The following is a 21894-nucleotide window of genomic DNA, read 5'->3' on the forward strand; positions in this document are numbered from 1 at the left end:
GATATGTCTTTTATTATGTCCTTGGATCAAAAAATATATATATCTAGCTATTGAGAAACAGTCATTTACGGAACATTTTCCAGGGTCAGGATTGGGCAGCCTTCACTGGTGGGAGGAGGAGTCTATAGGTCAGGAGTCTGTGGCAATAATCCAGGTGAACACAATTAGGCCTGGGAGGAGTTACCAATCATAAAGAGTATTGTGAATGAAGAATCAACAATATCTGTTGATTACCAAGATATTCTTGTATCAGTCTTGCTTCCTATTCAACAGTGTGTGTCAGGTGCTGGGCTGAGTCCTGATGGACCAGAAAGGTGACTTTAGCCTGGATTTTGCCTTTTGGAGCTGACAGTCTTATAGGAAAAGTAAGGCACAAAGGCACGCAGCTTGAATCCCAGGCAAAAGAAGGATCCAGTCTGCCAGCTGCAGGATCAGGGAAGGTTTTCTGGAGGTGAGACCTTGAGCTGGGCTTTATAGAGTTGGGGTGTCCAAGACTGATAGTGAGGGATGACACCAGGATTTTGATTTGGTAGTGCTGGTGACAGAATTGTACGGATATGCTGGGATTAGGGCTAGGAACACCATGCACTCCAGATGTAGGTGGAAAGGAGAAGTCCTGCAGTTGCCAGGACTTTCCTGGTCTTTGAGCGGTTGACCTAGGATCACAAGGTGATATTTGCAGGCCTAAGAGTGAATGGATTCTTAAGGAGGAGAGGAAGGAGAAAAGTTTCGGGACCGAACCGGAAACTCAGGATGGCCTGTAAGGCAGAGACCTAGGAGCAGCAGAGGCGGTGCCCAGGGCAGGTACATCTCTCTCCCGCTCCCTACTCCCCCTTCCCCCAACCCAATGAGCAACTTCTTCCTTACTAGGAAGCCTGCAGTGATTGTTCTGGCCCCAAACATTTACTACGCAGGCCTACTCAGCGAAACAAGAAGCAAGGAGGCGCTAGCGGCTTCGGCCTATGAAGAGTCCCAGAGACCTAAGAGCGAGGGGCACGAGTATGCCCCACTTGGTTCTCCTGCGGCGACCCCACCCTGCGGGCCCGGGCGCTGCGGAGGGTGGCTCCTGGGGCCTTTCCAGGGATGGGGTCGTGACAGCGCCGTGGATGACACCTGGATGGGTCTTAAAACGGTATCCTTCCCTCCTTTCCCTGCTCTCCCCTCTCCGACCGGCGGATCTCGCGGGGATCTCGGCGTGCCTGGCAGGAGGCACTGGACGCCGAAGCCCAGGGGGTCCGAGGGCCTCCCACCTGCCCAGCCCCGCCTCCTCCAGCACTTGCTGCCGCCCGGGGCCTTGGGCCTAAGAGCCAGTCCTGACCCCGGTGGGGCCATTCAATCGCCTCTCGCTGATTTCCCTCCGCTGCCGCGCGGCGGCGGCGACACGTGGGCTCGCGCGCGGGCTCGGGCGGCGCGAGCCCGGGCAGTGCGAGCCCCCGCGCCGGGAAGTGGCGCATGCGCGGGCGTCCTGCGAGCCCGCTGAGGCGAGCCGAATCGCGGCGGCGCCGGGAGCCGAGCAGCGGAGCTGTGAGGAACGAGCGGTGGCGTGAGAACGCCAGGGACTGACAGGTGGCAAACCCTCGCCCGCGCTGATCGGGTTTGCTGGGGCGCCCGCGGAACCTGGCGGTCCGGGCGTGGCGGCGGTCGCATCCCGGACGGCCTGTGAGGGATGCGCCGCCCACTGCCCTGCGCCGCCTGACCGCCCCCGCCTCGCCTAGCGGTGCGCCACAGCCGGGCCCGCGGCCGTCCCCGCCGCGTTGTCGCCCGGCCGCCGCCGCGCCCGCGGGGTCGCGCCCGGCCCGGCCATGTGGACCCCCACGGAGGAAGAGAAATACGGCGTAGGTAGGTGAGGCTCCGGCCTGGCCGCGGCGGGCGTTCGGGGGACGCGCCCTTGCTCTCGGCCTCGTGCCGGCCCCGCCTCAATTCGCGCCCGCGCGCCTCCCGGCGCTGCCCGCAGGCTGCGCGGCCTCGACGCGGGGTGTGCGCGGGGTGGGGGCGGCGCGGGCGCGAGGCGCGGGGGTGGGAGCGGGTCCCTGGGCGCGGGGAGGGCGGCAGGGGGCGCTGGCAGCGCGGCCTCGTCAGGTGCGGCCGGAGGGAGGGGTGGGCAGGGCCGCAGCGGTTCCCCGAGGTTTTTGGTGTGGGGCATAGGGCAGTTTCACCCAAGAAGCCAGATTCTGGGAACCTGTTTTCTCCTTTCTCAAACCTCAATTTTAGTGAGTTTCTGCACCTGAGTTGATGAGCCCGATGACTCTATTTTTGGAGTGGAGCCTTAGAAAAAAGAAAGGGATAAAATACGTTGACATCATTTTCCCAGTTCAGAATTTTGCAGACATTTGACTGGAAATGTTTGATCCGTTTTAGTTTGTTTTGCCTTCAATATTATAAATAATCATTACTTAAAATAGGAAGTGTTTTTGCACATGTCCCAATGTTTAGTGTATATTACAGTCACGGTTTTGTTAAGAAACAAACGAACCTGTTTTTAGATGAGACCATTATTCCTCTTAGAATCCTCTTTTTATCTGTTACAAGTGTTAAACTCCAGAAGCTAAATAATTTTTATAATACTCAACTTCTTTAAAAGGCATATTCAATAATTTAAGGGATTGAATATTAGTTTTACTTTTATAGTGTTAGTGTTTTGTGGCGATTACATGAGAGAGGAGTTCAGCCACACTGCATTATTGTAAGTCACTTGTCATTCAGTTAAAAACAGATAGAAAAATGAGTGTACAGTTTTTTTTTCTGCCTAAGTTTTAATGGAAAATTTTAGATGGGGAAATCTGTCTAAACATAGACTTTTGTTTCCCATGTTTACTGCAGCTCAATCAAGGTTTAGTTCACAGTTCACTACAAAATAACTTTTAAACTGTCAGTGGTAACAAACGTTTAGGAATACCATCAGGCAAATTATGTGGAAACTGAATGTATTTAAATTTAAGGACCTGCAGAGAGATCTGTGCTGGTAGAAAATCTTGTTTTGAAAGGTAACTTTCTGAAGTTTTTAATTAGCTACGCTCTAAGGGCATAATGATATAGGCTAGGATGGAAGTGATAAAAAGAGCCCTAGTGCTAGAGTCTCTGTTGAAATGGGATTGGGAAATGATGTGAAGAGCTGGGATTCACCTCTGGGAACATTTTAGCCTTTCTCTTAGAGCATTCCCTAAATACTAAATACATTTTGTGATGTGAAGAGTTGATGGTTTATCTTTTCTGTAACTTGCTCTCAGACCTGCTTAACTAGAATAACAAATAACTGATGTGAAAGTGGTCAACTGTCCAGTGGCACCTAAGTGATAATTTCTTTCCTGCTGGGTCGGAACCTCTGAGTAGTGGAATTGGCAGATTTCTGAGTCCTGGCTTCTCTTTACTGGTGGTGTTGTGGGCAAGTTATTTAACATCATTTTCTTAATGTGTAAATTGGGGATAATATTTACCTACAGGGTTGTGAAAATCAAATGAGAGGATACCAAATGCTTAATAAATGTTAATTTCTTCTTTTCCCCTTAGTACAGTACTTAGAGTAATAACAACACTAGGCATTTCCTCAGGTGTGTTGGTTCTGAAATGGAGGCAATGCAGGGTAATCAAGATAGGCATATGTGAATCTCAAAGCACTAGGATTTGGTGTGTGATTTACTCAGGAAGATGGAAGGAAAATTTTGCATTCCTTGGACTGTGAGTTTAGCTTTACGAAAATTTTTTCCTGTGGAGGGGTACAGCATTGGGCACAGGGTAGGACTTAAATGCTTGTTAAATGAGAGAGACAGTTATTCTGAAGACATGAGCAGCTGTGATTTAGTGTAATTTATTTGCCCTTTCTGCCAAACAAAGGAAGTCTCTATCATCTCTCACAGCTTTCTTCTACTATCCCTTCCTCAGCTATGGTCTAAAAGTTCTTGTGTAGATTGTTCACACTCAGAATATGTTTTTTCCATAAGCATTTCAGGGTTACACTCCTAGGCCTTTTCATAAAAGCCAGTTCAGTCTATAAAGAGCCTAAATATTGTACTTACAATGAGAAAAATAGTCAGTTAAAACTGGTATGTTAGCTGCATTGTTTAATTGTTAGCTTGAAAATCGAAACATTGGACTTCTCTGGTGGTGCAGTGGTTAAGAATCCGCCTGCCAATGCAGGGGACACGGGTTCGAGCCCTGGTCTGGGAAGATCCCACATGCCACAGAGCAACTAAGCCCGTGCGCCACAACTACTGAGCCTGCGCTCTAGAGCTCGTGAGCCACAACTGCTGAGCCCGTGTACCACAACTACTGAAGCCTGCACGCCTAGAGCCTGTGTTCCACAACAAGAGAAGCCACTGCAATGAGAAGCCTGTGCACTGCAATGAAGAATAGCCCCCACTCGCTGCAACTAGAGAAAAGCCCACACGCAGCAACGAAGACCCAACACAGCCAAAGATAAAATAAATAAATAAATAAAAAAATAAAAAAAAGAAAATCGAAACATTATCATTATTCCTATGAGAAAATGTTTTAGATTTCAACTTTGATTTTTATGAGCAGCATGGAGCACAGATTTCTATCTCTGCTTGCTAACCCATAATCCTTACAGCAAGGAGGGAAAACATATCTTTTCCCCACCAATTTGTATAAATTGCTTGGATGTTGGTGAGGGAAGGAGTCCCCTGTTGCAGCAGTGCAAAGGAGTTTTTCCCAGTGCAACTGTTCATCTGTATTTGACATTGGAAAGGTTTTTGAGATCATGTAGTAATATCTTAATGCCTTTAAAATTTATGATATAAAAATTCTGTACAGGTTATAACATGTTCAAATTATTTGATTTATTTGCTTAGGACTAGGCAATATCTGAGCTTCCCTTTCCATTGTAATATTCTGTGATTGAGTTTAGAGGAAGGGGAGGAAACTACCCTTTTTTGAAGATCAGTGATGGACCAGTCAGTGTGCTGGGGATTCTCACTTATGGTATACCATGTAGATCCCCAGAGCAGTCTTAATGTTATCTTCGTTACACAGATGATGAAATTGGATCTCAGAGGTTCCCTTAATTTTCTTCTTGGCAATGGGCAATATTTTGCCGTATACTTGACTCTCTTACTGTCCTTCTCTAGTATCACAAGGAGCTGTTCTTTACTGAACCCTTTTAGCCTGTGTTCTGACTCCTTATGTCTCTTCCTCTTAGAGATTCTCTGCTTTTCTTTCTGTTGCCATAAATGCTTGGAAAGTCCTTCATCTTACCATTCTTTATTTTACCTTTTCAAGAAGCTTCCTATTCTAGCGTGAATTAGGTGAGAAAAATCCAACCATTTTTGTGAAACATCTGTCTTTTCCCATATTGACTGCACCCAAACTACCAAATATAGAAACTGAAGACCAAGAAAATACTTTTCCCATCCTCTAACAGCAGCAGCAGTAAACACCACCAACAAATGAAACAAGAGTTTGTAAATTAAATTCCTTGAGTAGAATAGCAGCAGAGATTTGAGTACATGTGTGTTAGTTTGGCATCTTAGCAGTGAAAGCTGCTTCATAATGTCATCTTGTTTATTCTGCTGTCCTGAGGTAAATTTTGTAATAATTCAGAGCATTTATTGCTTATTCTTTTCTAATCCCCACTTAGCAGACCATGAAAAAATTTCTTCATTACCAACCAGATTACCTTCTATTTTAGTTTTGTAATGTCATATTTATTTTTTTCTAATTTAAAAACAATGCATATTTTCTGCCTTACTTTTACCTGATTTCCTTCTGCTTGATTTTCCCCAGATAGGAAAAAAACCCCAAACAACACTTAAAAAAAGCCCTGAATCCTTAAAAGAAATTTAACTTCTAATGATCCTGTGGTGCAGAGGCATGTGAAGGTGGGAAGGGAATAGGTCCATGAAACCACATCTGAAAGAACCAGTGTTCACAAAATTTCACTAAATCTGTAGGTAAATGGGCTACAACTCAGTGAAATAGTGCAAGGGCAGTGGGCTCTTTAGTTACTTGCTCTGTAAGGAAATCCCAGCCTTTGAAGCCTTGGAAAAGGCCCTGTATCTTTATCTCTCAGAGGTAAAGGCATCCACTAGGGGTAGAGAAGATGTCATAAACCCAGGACTTTATTTTGCCCTGAAAAGTGAGGATGTGCTTGATGTTTTATGATCAGGGGTTTAGTGTTTACAGGGAACTTCCACATCATGATTCTGCTTGAGCTTTACACCGTAAAGCTCCTTTTTTTTTTTTTTTTAAACCGATGACAAAGAAACTTTAACTGAAAGAAATTAAGTGACTGATCTAAGATACTTAAGCCAACTAAGTGCTGATTTGAGATTTCAACCTAGGACTTTGGGATTCTATTCTAATCCACAGCTGCTTTCATTACACCATGTTGCCTCTGAAAAGAATTTGTCGGCAGTGTATGTCTCTGGCTCAAAAAGTAAGGCCTTTTTAACAGACTTCAAATTTAAATTGGATATTTAAGGAATTTTATTTCTATATTAAGCATTTTTATAAGACTACATAGTATTTATCGTTCTGCTTCTGAATATATGATTTGCATTGCTGATGAGTACAGATTCAAGGCATGACAATTCATAAGGCAGGTTTTTAACAGCCTTGAGGAGTATGTTGGGTACTATTGCCCTCTTTTAAAGACATTGTTAGTAGGGAAGAAAGAAGTTGATATCAGCAAACATTTATTGAGTGCCTTCTTAAACCAAGATGGCTTTGTTTTGATCTGCCATTCTGTAAAGCAAGCAGGAAATAATCAGCAGGAAATGATGAATATTTTAACAGGGAAGTCAATATGCAACAATATTCTATAGACTATTCAAATGTTATGGTTAATTTTATCATGCAGTGTTATGAGAGAATATGCTTTAGAAACATAAAGCTTAATTGTAAACATGACACCATTTTCTGTCATTTTTAGACACATTCTGAAGCATGATGTCTCAAAAGAATGGTCATTGAGGTTGGAAGTGCTTTATATTCATACCATACTTTTACATTGGTGCTGAATTTCAATTTTTAATAGTTTGTATTATGATTTTTTTTTGAATTCTTGTGTCCTTATTCTTGAAGATAAGAATGATCTGAATTTATTCCCAATGTGTAAGCATTATTGGATATGCTATATTAGGGCTTTATTCCAATGTTGTACTTTTACCATAATGAACAAACCTGTTTATTATGTTTTGCTCTAAAGACTCTTGTATACCCTCTCTTGATAGATTTTGTATAGAAAAGAAAGATTTTTTTCCACATAAAGGTTCTGGGAACTTTAAAATTTTTTTTATAAGTACGTTGCCAAATTATTTTAGCTGTGGCCCAAGTAACTGCAGTTGACTTGCTATATCACACATTAGGATACTCTAGTAAGGATAATTACTATGTTGGGAAATGTCATTCAGAAACTTCCTGTTTTTCTACTTATCTACAATGGAATAAAATCTCAACCTCTTGCTTCCATCTGTTTCTCCCTCTCTCTTTAGAACTCATTCATGAGCTCTTGTTGATTGATGAATGAGAACAAAAATTGATGGAAGAATTAATGTATGATAAATGCAGAACTTTTTTTTTTTTGCGGTTCACGGGCCTCTCACTGTTGTGGCCTCTCCCGTTGTGGAGCACAGGCTCTGGACGCGCAGGCCCAGTGGCCATGGCTCACGGGCCTAGCCGCTCTGCGGCATGTGGGATCTTCCCGGACCGGGGCATGAACCTGTGTCTCCTGCATCGGCAGGCGGACTCTTAACCACTGCTCCACCAGGGAAGCCCAAATGCAGAACTTTATATTACAGACTTAGTATCATACTTTGACCTTTCTTCAAATACATCTAGTGACAGTGCCCTCACCACGTTTTGAGACAGCCCATTTTATTGTTAGACAGCTGTGATGAGAACATTCTTCCTTGTTGAATAGACTCCTTGTAATTTCTTATAAGTTTGTGTTCTGTGTTTACATATAAATAACTTCCATCATAGCCCTTCAGTAATTCATAAAATTTTAGTATTGTAAGGGATCTTAGAGATAATATGGTTTAAGGCTCCAGAGCTAAGTAAGACCAGTGGAATAGCTAACATTCATTAAGTGTTTACTGTGTGCCCAGCACTTGCATGTTATGGCTCAAATTTGCTTTTTCACCTTCATCTGTTGACTTGCTTGTATTTTACACTTTAGCCAAACTGAACTTTCCCCAAGTCCTTCTGTCTGGACTTAATTATACCAGTGCTGCTGTGTGCCAGGACTGTTTGCCATCTATTAAACACTTCTTGTTATTTGCTGCATCATGTCTCTGTTCATATTCTTTCTATGTGGGGTGCCTCCCCCCACCCCATCTTCATCTCTCAGATTCTTTCCTATCTGTTAAGGCTTCTATCATGTCTTACTATCTTTGTAAATCTTTTTCTACCTTGAGCATACCCCTTTCTTTTTCCAACCAGATAGATTTTATTCTATGATACTTTATATCTTACAGTGGTATATTTATTCTATCCTCTTCCATTAGATTAATGTCCTTCCAACTTTTGACTACGATCTACAATAAGAAATACAATTAAAATTATTATCTCGGGCTTTCCTGGTGGCACAGTGGTTGAGAGTCCACCTGCCGATGCAGGGGACACGGGTTCGTGCCCCGGTCCAGGAAGATCCCACATGCCGTGGAGCGGCTGGGCCTGTGAGCCATGGCCGCTGAGCCTGCGCATCCGGAGCCTGTTCTCCGCAACGGGAGAGGCCACGGCAGTGAGAGGCCCGCGTACCGCAAAAAAAAAAAAAAAAAAAAAAAAATTATTATCTCTTATGTGTGTATGTTTCTACTATACACACACATGAAAAAGTTAAAAGTTTCATGGTATAGTATTTTGTAGAGTGTACTCTGATGTTTCTATTCATTTCTATTTCATCAAAAAATATTGGTGGCAGCGCAATTGATTTTTTGACCCATGGTTAACTCTGATTTAGGCTATAAACTCTTAAAAAGTAGGGATTGTGCCATATTTACAGTTGACCCTTGAACAATGCAGGGGTTGGAGCGCCAACCCCTCACACAGTCAAAAATCTGTGTTCCGCTATTTCTGCCTCAAAAACAAAGAAGATGATAAAATGACTCACCCAAGGGCAGGAAGCTGAAACAGTTTGGATGGAATCAGAACTCAAACCCTAGTTCTTTTGGTTCCACATATTGTGATCTCTAATTATATGCAAACTTTTCCCCACACGTAATTAATTTAAAGATCTGTAACATGAAAACACAGGTACTGTATACATTTATTGAAAAAAATTGTGTATAAATGGACCTGCACAGTTCAAACCTGTGTTGTTCAAGGGTCAGCTGTATCTTTGTGTTCTTGACAGACATAACTCAGTACCAGGCATATAGAAGGTTTTATACATGTGTTTTAGCATTGAGTTGGACGTTTTTTGTTAATGTGGTATAAAGCCTGATATTCGGAGGCTTTTGAGCTGCCATTTCACACTAATTACTCATACTGGTTTTATAACAGCTAAACTCTAGATTTTACTGCATATTAACTGAAGTAAAGCTAGATCTCCGTCCTGAATGTGTGCTATTGATAATAAACATAAATGTAAAATTTTAGTTTCATTTTAAAAAGATTTTACATTTATTTTCATTACATTTCATTGAGGGGGAGCATATTTGGCTTGCCACTGTTGGTCTTAAATGGGGTTGGGCTCTCAGTATTCGGCTCATTAGTACAACTTGTCAAGTTTTTTTTTTTTTTTTTTTGTGGTACGTGGGCCTCTCACTGTTGTGGCCTCTCCCGTTGCGGAGCACAGGCTCCGGACGCGCAGGCTCAGCGGCCATGGCTCATGTGCCCAGCCGCTCCGTGGCATGTGGGATCTTCCCGCACCGGGGCACGAACCTGTGTCCCCTGCATCGGCAGGCGGACTCTCAACCACTGCAGCACCAGGGAAGCCCTTTCAAGTCTTTTTTGTAGCTTGAGTTTGTCTTCCCACATATCATCTTTTCCTTGAAGTTTCACGTACACAGTTGATAAACCTGTCTTCTGTCCTTTTCCAAGTGGCTGGTAAAAATGTTGAACAGAATAGTTTGAGGGAAGTGTCCAGTTTATAAAGGAGTAGATTTTGTTATGTTGTGTTTTGAATGCAAATTATCAGGATGACTTACTGAATGCTTCATGACAGTGCCAGCTGCGCCACCTTTGTGAACCTGATAGTGTTTGGGGTTAGGATGTGTTCCTGGCCAGACTGTGGTCTATGGCCAAGGAGGAAGGTTGCTGCTAAAGTCTGTGTGGCCTTACTTTTAAGTGTGGGGAGTGATAAAGGAATATTAGCATTAAAAAGATCTGAAATCCATTTTCATCTTCATGTATAGGAGGACGGGTGGCACGAAACTTTTCTTGAGTTTTGTTTCTGATGTTCTTTCCACATTCCCTACACTTTAGATATGCTGGACAACTCACCCTTTTCCAGACAAGCCTAAAACCCTCCTACCTTTGTCGCTTTGCTTGGTTGTTATAGTATGACAGGAATGCAATGACTACCTTTCTCTGCCTGGGGAATGCCACCTTAAAAAGCTGAAATGTCATCTTCTCTTTGATGCCTTCCCCAGCTCTGCCCAATGATAAGCATTGCTTCTTGCTCCTACAGCAGTTGGTACCAACCTCTAGTATGGCACTTATCCCTTTAGGTCATGCTTAATTGCATGTCTTTGCCTCAGGGGATTGAGCTTCTCCAGGACAAGGAATTTTGTCTTTGTGTTTGTAACCCCAGGACCTAGCACATAGTGAGGGATCAATAAATGCTTAATTAGGAGTCCAACCTAATGAAAGTTTTATTTTGCTTTGTTAATCCTGATAGTATTTTATTTTTTAAAATTTATTTATTTATTTATTTTGGCTGCACTGGGCCTTCGTTCCGGCTCACGGGCTTCTCTAGTTGCAGCACGTGGATTTAGTTGCAGCATGTGGGATCTTACTTCCCTGACCAGGGATTGAACCTGGGCCCCCTGCGTTGGGATTGCGAAGTCTTAACCACTGGACCACCTGGGAAGTCCCCCGATAGTATTTTAAAAAGCAGTCTGTAAGTCTAATAATATTTAGTTGTTAGAAATCTGTGACATCATGAATACACTTTTTTTTCCTCAGCGTTTCTCTTTCTTGAGTCTGTTAGGAAGGTTTACTGCCTGTGGCTGAGTTGAGATGACTGATTTTGGGTGGGAGCCTTAGGATTCCAGTATGAATCTCACCTAGAGTTTCACAGTTATCACAACAGTGATTCAGGGAATTTGCAGCAGGTAATTGGGATGCCGCTTGAATTTACCCCAACAATACCTCTTTCGTTTGACACCTTTGGGGAAGCCGTGTTTTGGATGAGTGACTTTTCCATAGAACTCAAGGTTAAACCTTTAAAAGCACCAAGAAAATATTTTTTTGTTGGACTTTGTTTATAGTAAAAGATAACATGTTCCATTCTTCCCTGTGGTGAATTCAATATGTTGAATACATCTGAGCTTTTTCTGTGTAACATTTCCCCTCTGATTACATAAGATATATATTCATTATAGACATGTAAGTAACTATAGAAAAATACGCAAAAAAGAAAATAAGGGTGATATCTTATTTTTGTTACCCAGACATAACCCATCTCAACACACTGGCATATCTTTCCAGTCTTTTTTTCTGATGCAGGCATTTAAAATAAATTTAGGACTGTACTGTTTATATTGTCATTCAGTATTTTATTTTATTTTTAAAACTCAAGTAATTTATTTATTGACCATGCAGCATGTGGGATCTTAGTTCCCTGACCAGGGATCAAAACCACGCTCCTTGCAGTGGAAGCATGGAGTATTAACCACTGGACCACCAGGGAAGTCCCAACAGTCTTTTATTTTAAATCTGCTATACTATGAACATTTTCTTATGTCTGGAATGTCATTGTTTTAATGACTGCTGTTCCATTAGGTACTATATTAGGTACTATAATTTACCTAATCTCCTACTTCTGAGCAGTTGGTCATTAGAAATTAACTATTGCCAGGACAGTGAGGGTACTTGTTTCTCTGCACCCTTGTCAGTATAGGGCATTATTTTCTCCACAAATTTGCATCTTCAAAAATTTCAAACTTGACACATGCTTAAGAGGGATAAATTCTCAGGCATTACAAAAACAAAGTATCCTGTACTACCATTTCAACTTCTTGGGCATCATTTGTTTAATTGAACTTTCTGACTATTTGATATCATTAATAGAAATAAGTGATTATGACTTTGATACAGTGATACTTGTTTGCTTCCTCACTGAAATCCCTGGGAAGATCACTAATTCCAGTTAGTGGTTCTCTTGTTTGTTTGCTCCCTTTCTCATCTGGCTGTGATGCTCTCTGGGAATTTGGTGGTGGTGGTGGTGGTCGGGGAGGGGGGATATGTGAGACTCTTCGACTTGCTATCAGTGACTTGAAATGGTATTTTTGTTTTGTTTTGGTATTCTTTCTATCTCTGTACATTTCTGTTCTCTGTAGCTACTTCCAGTGTCATTCATTTCCTTTTCCTGTTTGCCAGCCACTCTTTGCTGTTTGCTTCTTTCCCCAGCCATACCTTTTCAAGCTAGAGCCGAACTGAACTTGTTCAAGGGAAACTGGGGTAATCAACTTTATGAAAAACTAAAGTGGCTCCTTTCCTTTCTATTGGAGTGAAATTCAGTGCCTTTTTGAAAAACTTAGATGTGTTAAAAGAACTTTCTGACTCATGGCCAGGGCTGGGCTCTGTAGGAATGCCTGGCTTTGGAACAGAGGCAGTGCTCTGGGAGTGATAGAGCCTAATGCAGATTTGCTCCATGCAGAGCAGTTTCCCCTCTGGGTGGCTGCATGTAGGTATGACGTCTGGTACTGCTGCAGCCATCTTGTTATCATGAAGAAAGCCAGGAAGTGGGAGGGGGATTTGTTTTGCTTTTTGGTATGGGAAAGGGAAGAAACACTTGGGGTGCTTGGACCATTATGGATGGAGGGAAGGAACTGTTTGAAAAGAAAAACTTTTGATACATTTAAACATACTGAAATATTTAAGCTCTGATAAGACAATGGTGTATGATTGTAGGTAATGAGATTGTGGTTGTCCCACAAAGAACTCATTGTTTTTATTGATTTGCTTTCTCAGAAACCATAGCAGGTTTCTGTGTTAGTTATGTAGAGTAATGAACTGTTTTAATTGGTTAATTCTTCACCCTGATATTTACAATTTACCCAGATTAAGTGTACAATTTAGTGGCATTAAATACATTCAAATTGTTGTATAACTATCACTACTATTTATTTCCAGAGCTCTTTTTATCATCCCAAACAAAAACTCTATACCCCTCCCTGTAGCTCCAGGTAACCTCTATTCTACTTTCTGTCTCTGTGAATTTGATTATTCTAGATACCTCATGTAAATGGAATCATACAACATTTGTCTTTTTGTATTCAGCTTATTTTACTTAGCATAACATTTTCAGGGTTCGTGCATGTTGTAGCAGGCATCAAAATTTCATTCCTTTTTATGTCTGAATAATATCCCATTGTGTGAGTATATATCACATTTATTTATACATTCATCTGTTGTTGTACACTTAGGTAGTTTCCACCTTTTGGCTCTTATGAATTAAGCTGCTATGAATATTAGTGTGCAAGTATCTGTTAGAGTCCCTATTTTCGGATCTCTTGGGTGTATACCTAGCATTGGAATTGCTGGATCAAATGGTAATTCATGTTTAACTTTTAGAGAAATCACTTATTTTCCACACCAGTTGTACAATTTTACATTACCACCAACAACTCGTGAGAGTCCCACATCCTTGCCAACAATTCTTATTTTATTTTATTTTTTGGCCACACTGCGCGGCATGTGGGATCTTAGTTCCCTGACCAGGGATCGAACACATGCCCCCTGCATTGGAAGCATGGAGTCTTAACCATTGGACTGCCAGGGAAGTCCAGCACTTCTTATTTTTTGATAATAGCCATCCTAATGGGTGTGAAGTGGTATCTCACTGTGGTTTTGATTTGAGTTTCCCTAGTGATTAGTGATGTTGAGCATCTTTTCATGTGCTTATTGGCTATCTGTATATTTTCGTTGGAGAAATATTCCATTTTATGTATGTACCACATTTTGTTTACCCGTTCTTTGTTGATGGACACTTGGGTTGTTTCTACCTTTTGGTAGATATTGTGAATAATACTATAATGAACATTTGGCATCCAAGTTTCTGTTTGACTCCGTTTTAAATCCTTTGGATATATACCTAGGAGTGGAATTGCTTACCATTTGGTAATTCTATGTTTAGTTTTTTGGGGAACCACCACGCTGTTTTCTGTAGTGCGTGCACCATTTTACTTTGCCATCAGCAATGCACGAGGATTCCAGTCTCTTTACATCCTTGCTAATACTTGTGATTTTCTGTCTTTTAAAAAAATGTTTCTATAAATGGCCATCCAAATGGGTGTGAAGTGGTATTTCATTGTGGTCTTTAAAAATTTTTATTTATTTATTTATTTATTTATTTCTGTTTGGCTGCATTGGGTCTTCGTTGCTGAATGCTGACTTTCTCTAGTTGCAGTGAGCGGGGGCTACTCTTACTTTTGGTGTGCGGACTTCTCATTGCGGTGGCTTCTCTTGCTGCGGAGCACGGGCTCTAGGTGCATGGGCTTCAGTAGCTGTGGCATGTGGGCTCAGTAGTTGTGGCTCACGGGCTCTAGAGCACAGGCTCAGTAGTTGTGGTGCACGGGCCTAGTTGCTCCGTGACATGTGGGATCTTCCTGGACCAGGGCTTGAACCTGTGTCCCCCGCACCGTCAGGTGGATTCCTAACCACTGCGCCACCGGGGAAGTCCCTCATTGTGGTTTTGATTTGCATTTTTCCTAATAATTAGTGATGTTGAGCGTCTTTTCATGTGCTTATTGGCCATTTATGTGTTGTTTTTGGAGAAATGTCTATTCAAGTACTTTGCCCATTTTAAAATAGATTTTTGTTGCGGTTGTTAGTTTGTAGCTCTTTATATATTCTGGATATTAATTCCTTAACAGATACATGGTTTAGAGATGTTTTCTCCCATTTCATGGTTTGCCTTCTCACTCTGTTATAGTGTCCTTTGATGTACAGAAGTTTTAAATTTTGACACAGTCTAATTTATGTTTTCTTTTGTCATTTGTGCTTTTGGTGTCATATTCAAGAAATCATGGTCAAATCCATCATGAGGCTTTCCCCCATGTTTCCTTCTAAGAGTTTTATAGCTTTTACATTTAGACCTTTGATCCATTTTGAGTTAATTTTTGCATATGGCATAAGGTAAGGGTCCAGCTTCATTCTTTTGTATATGGATGTCTAGTTTTTTCAGCATTGTTTGTTGAGAAGTCTGTCTTTCCCATTGAATGGTCTTAGCACCTTGGTTTGAAAATCATTTGGCCATATATTTGACGTTTTTTTTTGGGCCTCTGTCTTTATGCTGATATGTCTGTCTTTATGCCAGTACCACAGTTTTCTGTGCCTTTGTAGCACGTTTTGAAATCAGGAAGTGTGAGTACTCCCACTTTGTTCTTCTTTTTCAAGTTTGTTTTGCCTCTTTGGGATCCCTTGAGATTCCATATGAATTTTAGGAAGAATTTTTCTATTTCTACAAAAAGTGCCATTGGGATTTTGACAAGAATTGCAATGAATTTGTAGATTGCTTTAGGTAGTATTGTCATATTAACAATATTAATTCTTCCAGTCAGTGATCACGGATGCTTTACATTTACTTAGGTTGTCTTTATTTACTATTATTATTATTATTATTTTTGGCTGCGTTGGGTCTTTGTTGCTGCACATGGGCTTTCTCTGGTTGCGGCAAGCGGGGGCTACTCTTCATTGCAGTGTGTGGGCTTCTCGTTGCGGTGGCTTCTCTTGTGGAGCATGGCTCTGGGCGCGTGGGCTTCAGTAGTTGCAGCATGTGGGCCCTAGAGTGAGCGGGCTTCAGTAGTTGTGGCGCGAGAGCTCAGTAGTTGTGGCTCGCGGGCTCTAGAGCGCAGGCTCAGTAGTTCTGGCACACAGGCTTAGTTGCTCTGCAGCATGCGGAATCTTCCTGGATTAGGGATCACCCGTGTCCCCTGCATTGGCAGGCGGATTCTTAACTACTGCACCACCAGGAAAGTCCTTGGAATTGTTTTCTTAATTTTGTTTTTGTATTGTTCATTGTTAATGTATTTTTGCATGTTAATTTTATATCGTGCAACTGCTGAGTTCATCTGTTAGCCCTAACATTTTGTTGTTGTTGTTTTTTTGACTGCATTCTTTAAGGTTTTCTACATATAAGATCATGTCATCTGCAAAGAGAGATCATTTTATTTCTTCCTTTCATATTTGGATGCCTTTTGTTTCTTTTTCTTGCCCAATTACTACTCTGGCTAAAACTTCTAGCACTATGTTGAAAAGGCAAAAGCAGTCATTTTCGTCTTGTTCCTGATCTTAGAGGAAAAGCTTTCAGTCTTTCACACTGAGTATGATGCTTGCTGTAGATTTTTCGTATTTTTTTCTTTTTTTCTTAACAACGTTAGTTTTCATTTCACTTAACACAAGCTACTACTTGTTCATGCCCAGACTGTGTGTTTGTTTGTATCTGTAAAAGTATGTATCTGGGCATTTTATCTCTTCTTCTTCTCAGTATTTTTTTTTTGAACTTTATTTATTTATTTGTTATACAGCAGCGTTTTATTAGTTGTCTGTTTTACACATATTAGTGTATATATGTCAATCGCAATCTCCCATTTCATCCCACCACCACCCCCTGCCCCCCACTTTCCTCCCTTGGTGTCCATACGTTGGTTCTCTACATCTGTCTCTATTTCTCCCTTGCAAACTGGTTCATCTGTACCATTTTTCTACATTCCACATATATGCATTAATATATGATATTTGTTTTTCTCTTTCTGACTTACTTCAATCTGTATGACAGTCTGTAGGTCCGTCCACGTCTCTGAAAATGACCTGATTTCATTCCTTTTTATGGCTGAGTAGTATTCCATTGTATATATGTACCACATCTTCTTTATTCGTTAGTCTGTCAATGGGCATTTAGGTTGCTTCCATGACCTGGTTATTGTAAATAGTGCTGCAGTGAACATTGGGGTGCATGTGTCTTTTTGAATTATGGTTTTCTCAGGGTATGTGCCCAGTAGTGGGATTGCTGGGTCATATGGTAGTTCTATTTTTAGTTTTTTAAGGAACCTCCGTACTGTTCTCCATAGTGGCTGTATCAATTTTCATTCCCACCAACAATGCAAGAGGGTTCCCTTTTCTCCACACCCTCTCCAGCATTTGTTTGTAGATTTTCTGATGATGCCCAATCTAACCGGTGTGAGGTGATACCTCATTGTAGTTCTGATTTGCATTTCTCTGATAATCAGTGATGTTGAGCAGCTTTTCATATGCCTCTTGGCCATCTACATGTCTTCTTTGGAGAAATGTCTCTTTAAGTCTTCTGCCCATTTTTTAATTGTGTTGTTTGTTTTTTAATATTGAGCTAATGAGCTGTTTATATATTTTGGAGATTAATCCTTTGTCCGTTGATTCATTTGGAAATATTTTCTCCCATTCTGAGGGTTGTCTTTTCGTCTTGTTTATAGTTTCCTTTGCTGTGCAAAAGCTTTTAAGTTTCATTAGGTCCCATTTGTTTATTTTTGTTTTTATTTCCATTACTCTAGGAGGTGGGTCAAAAAAGATCTTGCTGTGATTTATTTCAGAGTGTTCTTCCTATGTTTTCCTCTAAGAGTTTTATAGTATCCGGCCTTACATTTAGGTCTTTAATCCATTTTGAGTTTATTTTTGTGTATGGTGTTAGGGAATGTTCTAATTTCATTCTTTTACATGTGGCTGTCCAGTTTTCCCAGCACCACTTATTGAAGAGACTGTCTTTTCTCCATGGTATATCGTTGCCTCCTTTGTCATAGATTAGTTGACCATAGGTGCATGGGTCTATTTCTGGGATTTCTATCCTGTTCCATTGATCTGTATTTCTGTTTTTGTGCCAGTACCATATTATCTTGATTACTGTAGCTTTGTAGTATAGCCCAAAGTCAGGGAGTCTCATTCCTCCAGCTCCATTTTTTCCCCTCAAGGTTGCTTTGGCTATTCGGGGTCTTTTGTGTCTCCATACAAATTTTAAGATTTTTTGTTCTAGTTCTGTAAAAAATCCCATTGGTAATTTGAATCTGTAGATGGCTTTGGGTAGTATAGTCATTTTCACAATATTGATTCTTCGAATCCAAGAACATGGTATATCTCTCCATCTGTGTTTGTCATCTTTGTTTTCTTTCATCAGTGTCTTATAGTTTCTTGAGTACAGGTCTTTTACCTCCTTAGGTAGGTTTAGTCCAAGGTATTTTATTCTCTTTGTTGCAGTGGTGAATGGGATTGTTTCCTTAATTTCTCTTTCTGATCTTTCGTTGTTAGTGTATAGGCATGCAAGAGATTTCTGTGTGTTAATTTTGTGTCCTGCAACTTTACCAAATTCATTGATTAGCTCTAGTAGTTTTCTGGTGGCATCTTTAGGAATATCTATATGTAGTATAATGTCATCTGCAAACAGTGACAGTTTTATTTCTCCTTTTCCAATTTGTATTTCTTTTATTTCTTTTTCTTCTCTGATTGCTGTGGCTAGGACTTCCAAAACTATATTGAACAATAGTGGTGAGAGTGGACATCCTTGTCTTGTTCCTGATCTTAGAGGAAATGCTTTCAGTTTTTCACCATTGAGAATGATGTTTGCTGTAGGTTTATTGTATATCGCCTTTATTATGTTGAGGTAGTTTCCCTCTGTGCCCACTTTCTGGAGAGTTTTTATAATAAATCGGTGTTGAATTTTGTCAAAAGCTTTTTCCGCATCTATTGAGATGATCATATGGTTTTTATTCTTCAGTTTCTTAATATGGTGTATCACATTTGCGTATATCGAAGAATCCTTGCATCCCTGGGATAAATCCCACTTGATCATGGTGTATGATCCTTTTAATGTGCTGTTGGATTTCGTTTGCTAGTATTTTGTTGAGGATTTTTGCATCTATATTCATCAGTGATATTGGTGTGTAGCTTTCTTTTTTTGTAGTATCTTTGTGTGGTTTCAGTATTGGGGTGATGGTGGCCTTGTAGAATGAGTTTGGGAGTGTTCCTCTGCAATATTTTGGAAGAGTTTGAGAAGGATAGGTGTTAGCTCTTCTCTAAATGTTTGATAGAATTTGCCTGTGAATCCATCTGGTCCTGGACTTTGTTTGTTGGAAGATTTTTAATCACTGTTTCAATTTCATTATTTGTGATTGATCTGTTCATATTTTTTATTTCTTCCTGGTTCAGTCTTGGAAGGTTGTACCTTTCTAAGAATTTGTCCATTTCTTGCAGGTTGTCCATTTTATTGGCATAGAGTTGCTTGTAGTAGTCTCTTATGATGCTTTTTATTTCTGCGGTGTCCATCGTAACGTCTCCTCTTTCATTTCTAATTTTATTGATTTGAGTCCTCTCCCTCTTTTTCTTGATGAGTCTGGCTAAAGGTTTATCAGTTTTGTTAACAAATTGAAACAAATTGTTTCTTTGTTCTATTTCATTTATTTCTGCTTTGATCTTTATGATTTCTTTCCTTCTACTATCTTTGGGTTTTGTTTGTTGTTCTTTCTCTAGTTCCTTTAGGTGTAAGGTTAGATTGTTTATTTGAGATTTTTCTTGTTTCTTGAGGTTGGATTGTATTGCTGTAAACTTCTCTCTGAGAACTGCTTTTGCTGCATCCCATAGGTTTTGGATCGTCATGTTTTTGTTGTCATTTGTCTCTAGGTATTTTTTGATTTCCTCAGTGATCTCTTTGTTATTTAGTAACGTATTGTTTAGCCTCCATGTGTTAGTGTTTTTTACATTTTTTCCAATGTAATTGATTTCTCATCTCATAGCGTTGTGGTCGGAAAAGATGCTTGATATAATTTCAGTTTTCTTAAATTTACTGAGGCTTGATTTGTGACCCAAGATGTGATCTGTCCTGGAGAATGTTCTGTGTGCACTTGAGAAGAAGGTGTAATCTGCTGTTTTTGGATGGACTGTCCTATAAATACCAGTTAAATCTATCTGGTCTGTTGTATCATTTAAAGCTTGTGTTTCCTTATTAATTTTTTGTCTGGATGATTTTTCCATTGGTGTAAGTGAGGTGTTAAAGTCCCCCACTATTATTGTGTTACTGTCGATTTCCTCTTTTATAGCTGTTAGCATTTGCTTTATGTATTGAGGTGCTTCTGTGGGTGCATATATATTTATAATTGTTGTATCTTCTTCTTGGATTGATCCCTTGATCATTATGTAGTGTCCTTCCTTGTCTCTTGTAACATTCTTTATTTTAAAGTCTGTTTTCTCTGATACTAGAACTGCTACTTCAGCTTTCTTTTTCATTCTTTTTTTTTGCAAGATTAAATATATACTTATATTCATGATAAGTAAGTACCGAGTAACATTTCCAGTTAAAACTTTTTTCTCTTTGTTTCTGATACAATTATAGTACACAGGTAAACCTTTCCTTCTTATTTCCAGATTTCTGTAAACTTTTCTCCAGAATGTTTCTCCACACTGTAGTACTTGCCTTTAGTGCAGGAATGCAACATGAGTGGTATTTCTCCTGTGGGTCCCAGTAGTAAATGTAGCTTAACCAACAGTGAAATCAGTTCTTACAAACCACCTATGAAAACCATGCATTTGATCTCCATAAAATGTAGGATTGCCAACACTCCATAACAGGAATTCCATGGCTTCTTATAAATACAGTTCTTGAAGAAGTATTTGGGCAATTCCTGTAATACCATAGGCTGGCAAACCAAATGTTTAATCCAATGGTTTTATTACCCTCAATTTAACTTCACTCTGTTGAACACCTGATTACTTATGACCATAAGTCAAGAAATAAACAATGGGGCTTCCCTGGTGGCACAGTGGTTGGGAGTCCACCTGCCAATGCAGGGGACAGGTGTTTGAGCCCTGGTCCGGGAAGATCCCACGTGCCGCGGAGCGGCTGGGCGTGTGCACCACAGCTGCTGGGCCTGCGCTCTGGAGCCTGTGAGCCTAGAGCCTGTGCTTAGCAGCGGGAGAGGCCACCGCAATGAGAAGCCCACGCACTGCAACAGAGACCCAACACAGCCAAATAAATAATAAATAAAAATAAAGAAATAAACAATGATGTGGAGTAACCCCAAAGCAATAAAAATGAACACCCTTTGATAAACTAAGCAGAAATAACATTAGTGATGTCATGCAGTTTCTGAGATATCATAGAAAAATTGTTTCTTAATATTGATAGGAAAATTATGTATCAGTGAAAATGCAGGCTTAGAAATATAGTACTGAGAGTTTCAATTTGTGATGTCTTCACTGCTGAGGGAAAGTGGAATTCTTATTACTAAAGAGAGCTGATCTCTTGGGTGTTGCTGATGGCTCTGTAACTGAGCTTAGTGTTTAATGATGTTGTACAAATAAAATGCAGTGGGGGAAATATGAAATTCCAGCTCTCTTTTGATTTCCATTTGCATGGAATATCTTTTTCCATCCCCTCAGTTTCAGTCTGTATGTGTCCCTCCGTCTGAAGTGGGTCTCTTGTAGACGGCATATACTTGGATCTTGTTTTTGTATCCATTCAGCAAGCCTGTGTCTTTTGATTGGAGCATTTAATCCATTCACATTTAAGGTAATTATTGATATGTATGTTCCTATTACCATTTTCTTAATTGTTTTGGGTTTGTTTTTGTAGGTCCTTTTCTTCTCTTGTGTTTCCCACTTAGAGAAGTTCCTTTAGCATTTGTTGTAGAGCTGGTTTGGTGGTGCTGAATTCTCTTAGCTTTTGCTCTTGTGTAAAGCTTTTGATTTCTCCATCGAATCTGAGTGAGATCCTTGCCTGGTAGAGTAATCTTGGTTGTAGGTTCTTCCCTT

At 40.6% G+C, this 21894-nt stretch overlaps 1 protein-coding gene across 12 annotated transcripts in view; it reads left to right on the forward strand.

The window, feature by feature from the left end:
* The first annotated feature begins 1450 nt into the window (after positions 1-1450).
* DOCK3 (dedicator of cytokinesis 3) overlaps positions 1451-21894 on the forward strand; it is a 405644-nt gene continuing 385200 nt past the window's right edge. For 11 of the 12 annotated variants that reach the window (XM_067754576.1, XM_067754570.1, XM_067754573.1 and 8 more), the window contains exon 1: positions 1451-1839. In XM_067754576.1, the coding sequence (XP_067610677.1) occupies positions 1803-1839 (37 nt within the window). In that variant the 5' untranslated portion in view covers positions 1451-1802. The remainder of the gene's footprint in view (positions 1840-21894) is intronic. The other variant, XM_067754569.1, reaches the window with a different exon arrangement.

Source organism: Pseudorca crassidens, chromosome 10, assembly GCF_039906515.1.
Source record: "Pseudorca crassidens isolate mPseCra1 chromosome 10, mPseCra1.hap1, whole genome shotgun sequence".
Classification (NCBI taxonomy): Eukaryota; Metazoa; Chordata; class Mammalia; order Artiodactyla; family Delphinidae; genus Pseudorca; species Pseudorca crassidens.